The following is an 8,727-nucleotide window of genomic DNA, read 5'->3' on the forward strand; positions in this document are numbered from 1 at the left end:
CAAACTCTAAGACTTTAAACTTTCCTTCAAGACACTGTATGAACAAAATTAGCCATTCCTTTGGCCTCTCTTTCCATAAGAATGGGTGATACAGAAGACCTTAAAAGGCACTTCTATGCTGGTTTTAAAATGTAGAGTGGAGGGAAAACAATTCTTAAAGGAAAAAGAAGACATTATTAAAACCTGTAGTATCAATGTGGCATTGGTATTAAGATTAACGGGACAGAACGGGGAAGGAAGAAATAGGAAAAACCCCACAAAGTGTGAAACTATGTCAGAGTCTGAAAAGTTGTACCTCTGGGCCTGCAGCCTCTGCTCTAATTTGGGTCCCACTAGCCTGGGCTTCCCAGGTGGCACTAATGGTAAAGAACAGGCCTGACAGTGCAGGAGACCTGAGACATGTTCGATCCCAGCGTCAGGAAGATCCCCTGGAGGAGGAAATGACTACCCACTCCAGCATTCTTGCCTGGAGAAGTCCATGGACAGAGGAGCCTGGTGGGTTGCAGTCCATAGGGTTGCAAACAGTCAGACATGACTGAAGCAACTTAGCACAGCACAGCCTGTTGTTCAACAATTCTCCTCAGAAAATGTCAAGTTCTCTACGTACAGGAGTCATGTCTCATTTCTTTTATATCTTCAAGCAACTGCTGGCATCCAAGAAAGTGAAGTCGCTCAGTTGTGTCCGACTCTTTGAGATCCCATGGGCTGTAGCCCACCAGGCTCCTCCGTCCCTAGGATTTTCCAGGCAAGAGTACTAGAGTGGGTTGCTGTTTCTTTCTCCAGGGGATCTTCCCGACCCAGGGATCAAATGTGGGTCTCCCGCATTCCAGGCAGACGCTTTAACCTCTGAGCCACCGGGGAAGCTATCCAAGAGGATTTCAATAAAAACATGAAATATGCACCTAGTAATCACTGAGAAGGAACTATAAAAAATAAGGAGCTCCAGCAGTTTCAAAATTATGTCTATAAGGGATTCTTTAGAGCATGCATGTGTGTGTGTGCTCAGTTGCTTCAGTCATATCCAACTCTGTGCGACCCTAACCTGCCAGGCTCCTCTGTCCATGGGATTCTCCAGGTTAAGAATATTGTAGTGGGTTGCCACGCCCTCCTCCAGGGAATCTTCCTGACCCAGGGATCGAACCCGCATCTCCTGCATGGATAGGCAGACTTTTTATCTCTGAGCTCCAGGGAAACCCTCTTTAGAGCATATCTTTTTTCAAATGAATCATCAGTATGAGCTCAGACCATGTGACCCATATACTATGTGTATGTGAGATAAAATCCTGGGGTGAATTGACCTATTTAAATGACTTAGATCCTTCTGAGTCAGTGATTTGCAAAGTGGGGTCTCTGGACCAGCATCATCAACTTGGGACTTGGTACAAATGCAAATTCTTGGGCCCCCACCCCAGACTTTCTAAGCCAGTTACTCTATAGTTGGGGGCTTAGCTATCTGCTTTTAACAAGTAATTCCTAGATAATTCTGATGCAGTCAATACTTTGAGAATCACTGTTATTGGTACTACTTATATTGATAAAGATTGAGGATGTTATTGTGCTTTCCAGACACTTGGAAAAAATTCCACTTATCATTAAATAGAAATAAAATCCACCAAAAATGTGGGACAGCAATTTAAATACAGCAGTTTATTTGGGCAAAGCCAAAATAATTATAAAATTAGCCAGGAACCTCCCAGGGGGCTGTTTTTCTTTTAATACTCATGGTTTTGCAATAAATATAATAATCACTGCCATCAAACAGGCAATTTTATACCCATTTTGCAAATATACTTCATTTGTCACTGAGATTACCTGCAGGTGGATGTTTAATGTGGCATTCATCTCTTTTTATATAAAGTTCTTCTTCAAGTACTTCCTTAATTCTCTTATGTGGTTCACAATATAAAAACTTCTTCCCTGTAAAGGTATTAACAAAATTGGTTACTTACCATAAGTTCTGCCCAACCTTCTAGCCATTATTTACATAAATAACTGTTTTTTAAAGAGACAAATCCTTCCATACAAACAGCAGGTGTTTCATCCTACAGACTCTATTTTGGAAAGATCCCTTCCAGTGTAACATTTAGCTTTGCCAGGGGAAGAACTTTATATTTTGTGGTTAAGTTTCAGATAACTTCTTTTAAATGTTATGAAGTAATATATGAACGTTTTCTTCATTAACTTGAAGAAAACGTTCATTTATTCAATAAATTCTTATTAAAGACACACTCTGTGCCAGGCATTTGGGGCAGAGGACGCAGCAGTGAATGATAAAGATATATGGTGGCTCAGCTGGTAAAGAATCTGCTTGCAATGCGGGAGACCTGGGTTTGATCCCTGGGTTGGAAAGATTCCCTGGAGAAGGGAAAGGCTACCCACTCCAGTATTCTGGAGAATTCCAAAGAGTGTATAGCAACTTTCACTTTCATGCATAGAGCCTACAATCCAGATACATGATCTAGAACAGTCTAGCAGTATTTCATCATCTTTTTTAAAGAATAAACCTGAATTGTAGTGGAGTGTCTCTAATGGACATATGACCCTTTCCTGTCCTCCAAACCTGGCCCCACAAGACTTCACTGCTATAGTTGAGGATGCACTATTTTTTCTAAGCTCTTTAGCTACATTTCTTCTGCTCAGCCCAGGGAGTCATCTGAGCCCATCTGTCTCTCCAGACTCTCCTGTCAGCCCTTCTCTCTCTTGCTCTCTGAGCTCCAGCCACGTGGCCTTTCTGTCCATCCCCACACATTGTCTCTTTTGTACATTCTATTTTCTCTGCCCTAACTGTCTTTCTCATAATTATTTTTGCCTGGGTAACTTCTACCTGCATGTCAGGTCTAGGCTGAGATGTCAGTTCTTTAAGGAAATTTTCCTTGGCTCCACAATGTCCCTAGTTACTTTTTCTCATAGTATTCTCCTCTTTGCTTTCATTTGATTTATTGCAATGTATATGCACCCTCATTTACTTTATGTACAATTTTATTTGTGTAACTATTAGTACCATATGTCTCCCTTGCCAGGCTATATACCGTGAGAGCAGAGGTGTTGTCTTTTCAGCTCATCAGAGTCCTAGAACAGAGTGTGACATAATAATAGATGCTCAACCGGATTTCCCTGCTGGTCCAGTGTTTAAGAACCCACCTGCCAATGCAAAGGATCCCACATACCTCGGGGCAGCTAAGCCTGTGCACCACAACTGCTGAGCCTAGAGCCCGTGTTCCTCAGTGAGGGACGCATGGCAGTGAGAAGCCGGCACACTAGAGAGTAGCCTCCTCTTGCCACAGCTAGAGAGTGCCTGCGTGAAGCTACAAAGACCCAGCACAGACAAATATAAATACAAATTAAAAAAATAATAGATGCTCAACAAGTGTGTGTTCAAGTGGAACTAAAGCATTGTTCAATCAGGTGGAGCACAGATTCCTCTATGTGTGTCTGCCCACACGGCCCGGTGAACAGCAGGCAGCCAGTAGCTCTAATCCTAGTGTTTTTTAAAAGCTCAATCCAGGGAGCCATGGAGAATCTCAATGACTGATGCAAAGATACGGCAGGTGTCATCTTTTCCAGACTAACTGATAAAGAACAAATTTGACTTGTGTTCAGACTGGCGCAAATGGGGCAAGAGATCCACTGCTTTTAGCTGTGGGTCTGGGTTATTCCTGCTTGTGTGACTCAAACACACCCTCAGACATGAACAAGGTAGAGTGAGATACTCTCTAGGTTTGGTCTTGTTTTCCCCCAAATTCAGAGTCATACGAATGAGAGATGAATGTGGGTCAGCATTACTCGTGTAACTCTGGCTTAAAATTCTGTTAAATTATAATCTTCAGGCAGAAAAGGGTTTAAGAAATTTGGCTAAGAGGAAAAGTCTATAATAGCTCAGTAGAAAGGAAGAGATCACTTGCTATAATTTTAAGTCTCTTGACAAATTTCAGCCCTTCTCTCACAAGAATTCACAGAAGAAATCATCAAAGGTTTCAAGGAACTATGAAAAATGACAAACTTGTAAACAGCTGTGTGTGTGTGTGTGTGTGTGTGTGTGTGTGTGTGCATACACGTGCGTACTAAGTCATGTCCGAATATTTGGGACCCCATGCACTGTAGCCCACCAGGTTCCTCTGTCAGACAATGGGATTTTCCAGGTAAGAATACTGGAGTGGGTTGCCATTTCCTACCAGGGTATCTTCCTGGACTAGGGATCAAACCCCTATCTCCTGCATTGGCAGGTGGATTCTTTACCACTGTGCCCCCTGGGAAACTCATAAAGAGCTAGTATGGGCAAATGTTCCTTGCTCTAAGAAAGACAAAGAAAGGAAGGAAGCAAACAAGCTGGCTACTAACAATTGCTACGGTTTATTGAATGTTACCATGCCCTAGGCATCTTATGTATACTATCTTTCTTCTTGACAATCAGCCTATAGGAAAGTAAAATTATTCCTACTTTATGGAAGAGGGGCTTCCCTTATGGCTCAGCTGGTAAAGAATCTGCCTGCAATGTGGGAGACCTGGTTCAATCCCTGGATTGGGAAAGGCTACCTCCTCCAGTATTCTGGCCTAGAGAATTCCATGGACTACATACAGTCCATGTGGTAGCAAAGGTTTGGATATAACTGAGCGACTTTCACTTATGGATGAGAAGGTAAGTTTCAAAAAAGCTAGTCATAAAAATTAAAAGAAATTGATTCTTTCAAACTGTGGTGCAGGAGAAAACTTTCGAGAGTCCTTTGGACAGCAAGATCAAATCAGTCAATCCTAAAGGAAATAAACCCTGAATGTTCATTGAAAGGACTGATGCTAAAGCTGAAGCTCCAATACTTTGGCCACCTGATGCAAACAGCTGATTCTTTGGAAAAGACCCTGATGCTGGGAAAGATTGAAGGCAGGAGGAGAAGGGGACAGCAGAGAATGAGATGGTTGGATGGCATCACTGACTCAATGGACATGAGTTTGAGCAAACTCCAAGAGATAGTGAAGGACAGGGAAGCCTGGGATGCTAGCAGTCCATGGGATCACAAAGAGTCAGACATGATTTAGCGACTGAACAACATGGCTGACCCTCTCAAAGCAAGTTACTATACTGGCTAGATTAAGGAGATGCAGCCATAGTATAGTACTTGCATTTCAGCAAGACATTTGATAAAGTGCATTCATATAGGAGGCAGAGTGCCCACCCAAAGATGCTACTTGACAGATCACAGGCTTCCAGAGACTCTACTTGGACTGTGGGGTTCACCATTTAATTAGTTAATCTGAATATAGGAACTTTCAGCAAACTCACCAAATGTGAGAATGACACAGACTTGGTGAATGGTTTAAGTGCTGAATGGCAAACTCAGGACTCAAAGGGCCTTTCACACTTGGACTGAAGTGTTCATATCCATAGGATGATATTGATGGGGATAATATAACAACCTGCATTTAGAACCAAACAGAGGAACTGCATAAATATAGGACAGAAAAGGCCTGGGTCAAATGTTTTCAATTGGACAGACAGGAAAAGAGAAACTAAGGATGTCATAGATTGCATTTGTTGTATGTTAATAATCTAATGCGTCTGCCTAAACAGCTATTGTGAATTTATATACATTCACTTAATAGAAGTATAATGTTCAGATCAAGGGAAGTTTTGGTCCCACCACACTACCCTAATCTGCTGGTACCTAGAATACTGGATTCAGTGATTTAATAAAATGAAGAATATTGGGATAGTTCAGCCAGCATGGTGAGAACACTACAAATTATTTTAAAGATAACACTAAAATGAATAAATAAAGGTAACACTGAGGCGATAAAAGATTTGGTGGGGCTCAAATAGCCACCATTATATAATTCAAAAATGTTTCAGGGGGAAAGGACCACATTTTATCTGTGTATATTTGGGAACAAATGTGTGATTAGGGAGTAGAAGCTGTACAGACCCTGAGGACCTTTCCAAAAAAAGGGAGACTGAAGACTTTCCAAAGAAAAAAAAACATTTGAAAATTAAATGGGTACTTGTGCAGGTGTGGATAATCTCTCTCTACTTCAGCTGAGGCCCTAAACAATGAGCTCCGGAAGGTTGAGGCAGGTACTTTTCATATGTTTCCACCCTGACTCTGTCAGCCCCTGAGTGTTTGGACACCAGCCTTAATTCATTACTCATTTCCCAGCAACTGCCCAATGGCAGGCACGCAATCAGGACTCAATATTTGTTCAATTGACAAGCAAATGACTAATTCCACCTTTTACTCCTACAGCCAAAAGGAATAAAGAACCTCTAAATTCTACTATGGCTTATGAGAAAATTTCCAGGGAGAATTTCAAGTCAGAGTAAGGAATTCCTTAAATATACTGAATACTTACATATACACTGAACTTAGTTGCTCTAAATAAGGTCTCTGCGTACTGTTCACAAGAACAAGAATGAGACATCATAATCAGATTTATTGTGACTGATGATGAGGAAAGAGGCGGCAACAGCAGTTCTGAGGTGCCTTGGGAGGTCCCGGGCTCCCAAGAGGGGGTGTGTGGTCCCTGGGGGAGTGGAAGTCGAGCCGCTTCTGCCCAACCCTTGCTCTCTAGAGAGGTAATCAGCGAGGCTCTGCAGAATGGCTGGAAATTGCTCACCTTCTTCAGTCTATTATTTTCATCTTCATCATTCCTTAGCACCCACTGAAGACGTGTGGGGCACACGGGGCTGGGAAATATCTATAAATTTATGGAACAAGATGGATGAGCGCTTCGACCTGGAGGACTCAACTTTCAACTATGTTGGTTGTGAACCAGAACTGCTTTTTACTTCTTGCAAGGTTGTGTTTGGCCGGACAGGAGGAAACAGCAGCAGTGTGTTAACATGTGGCCCCTAATTGTGAGACTCTAAAAGGGTCAGGTAATCATAATTTACGAACGGAGAATCCAAGAGAGAGGAGTTTAAGTGTTTGAAGGCGTTCTTCTGCACTGAGTGATAGTGGGCAAGGTACGTCCTTTCCGCTAGTCTAGACTTTCAGTTCCCGGTTTGTAAAAGGAAGGAATTGACAAAAACGATACCTGTATTTCCATGCGTGTGTATATAATTTATGTATATAAAAATTAATTTCATATTTTATTTGTAAAAACAAATTTATATATTTTACACATTTTATAATTAAAATATATTTTGTAATTTAATATTTTGAATACTATATGTATGTGTATTCACACGTGCACAATTTTTTTCAATACCTTCCAGGACAATGCCACTACCCATTAAGTTGGAGGCTACCTGGGCTGAGAACCTTTAATGAAGGAGGGCTTGGATAAATGGACCAGATACCTTCGGCCCTTACCTTTGCCAAAACAGCTACTCCAATCCCTCCTCCAAAACCTTTGCGGCTTCAGCTAGTGCCACCGCGGTTTCCCCGGTTCGCCGCCTTTCGCGGCTTCGCCTAGCGCACGTCCCTCCCACGGTGTCGACGCCTGGAAGGGAACTCACACTGCTTGCGGGACTCCTGAGGACCGCCGCCGCCCGGCTCTCCGCGCGCCGCGCCCCCCAGGCCTGCGGGAGGCCGGGGCTGCTCGCCATCGCGGCCCGCCTCGGGCACTGGCACGGCTGCCGCTGCCTCCTCCCCTCTCATGCCGCCGGGGTCTTCGTGGCTGACGGCTGTCTGGCCTTCTCGGCTCTGCCGCGGGCAGCGGGGGAACGCTAGGCGTCTCTGGTTGCCATGGTGACGGGATCCTCCCAGCGCCTAGCAGCTCTATTATGCTGGCGTCTCCTGTGTCCCGCGCGCCCAGGAAGAGAGACGCTGGAGTTGGGGAGCTGGGCAGCCCACCAGGCTCCGCCATCCCTGGGATTCTCCAGGCAAGAACACTGGAGTGGGTTGCCATTTCCTTCTCCAATGCATGAAAGTGAAAAGTGAAAGTGAAGTGGCTCAGTCGTGTCCGACTCTTTGCGACCCCATGGACTGCAGCTCACCAGGCTCCTCCGTCCATGGGATTTTCCAGGCGAGAGTACTGGAGTGGGGTGCCAGTGCCTTCTCCGATTACTTACCCACCAAAGCAAAGGACTTTCTGTTAATTTCTCGTGTGTTTGTCACAGCAGTTTCGCCAAGAGAGGCTTTACTATTGCCTGGTAGGGAATTTGAGATTCAAAAAGCTAAGAACATTGCCTGGAGTTAGGCAACCAGAAGTGGCACAAGCCAGAATCCGAATTCAGAAAAGTTTGGTCCCAGAGGCCAAAGAGTAGATAGATAGCCACCTGGAACAGGTAAGAGCGGGAGCAGGGACTGGACATGTGAGTTCAGGCAAGGTCACTGATTTCACGCAGTGATAATGTTTGTCGTGTCCCGGCTTCTTGCTACACACACAACATGATGGAATAAATCAATGTTAAGGATTACTAACTTCTGGATTGTAAATTCTTGTTGTTAAACAACTCTTGTAGTGTCCAAGCACTTTTGTATTCACAATCTATTTCAATCCATATAATAACTGACTTTACAGATGAAGTCAAACTCAAAGTTTAATTTGAATAGCAAATGGAAACGCTAGGGTTTTTGGAGTATGAGGTTGCTTTTGTTTTTGTAGTTATTTAAAACAATGTTGTGGTGTTACTTTTATGAAAGCTAAATGTGCAGAATTAAAAAGTTCTACAAAGAATGTAGTCCAATGCAACCGCCTCCATATTACCTCCATTTTACTCCACTTTTCACGTCTTTGGGCTGGTAATTTAGTATCTACAACACATAACCAAATGCTTACTTTGCCGCTTTTTAT

General features: G+C 43.3%; 1 protein-coding gene across 1 annotated transcript in view; it reads right to left on the reverse strand.

Annotated features, from left to right (window-relative positions):
• Positions 1-7,650, reverse strand: part of CUNH11orf97 (chromosome unknown C11orf97 homolog) — a 34,508-nt gene extending 26,858 nt beyond the window's left edge. Inside the window, exons 1-2 of the mRNA XM_040257906.1 lie at positions 7,448-7,650; positions 1,813-1,917 (exon numbers count right to left, since the gene is read on the reverse strand). Coding sequence (XP_040113840.1) covers positions 1,813-1,917; positions 7,448-7,589 — 247 coding nt within the window. The 5' untranslated portion in view covers positions 7,590-7,650. The remainder of the gene's footprint in view (positions 1-1,812; positions 1,918-7,447) is intronic.
• Between the last annotated feature and the right edge of the window lie 1,077 nt (positions 7,651-8,727).

This window comes from Oryx dammah, unplaced genomic scaffold (genome assembly GCF_014754425.2).
Source record: "Oryx dammah isolate SB20612 unplaced genomic scaffold, SCBI_Odam_1.1 HiC_scaffold_17, whole genome shotgun sequence".
Taxonomy (NCBI): domain Eukaryota; kingdom Metazoa; phylum Chordata; class Mammalia; order Artiodactyla; family Bovidae; genus Oryx; species Oryx dammah.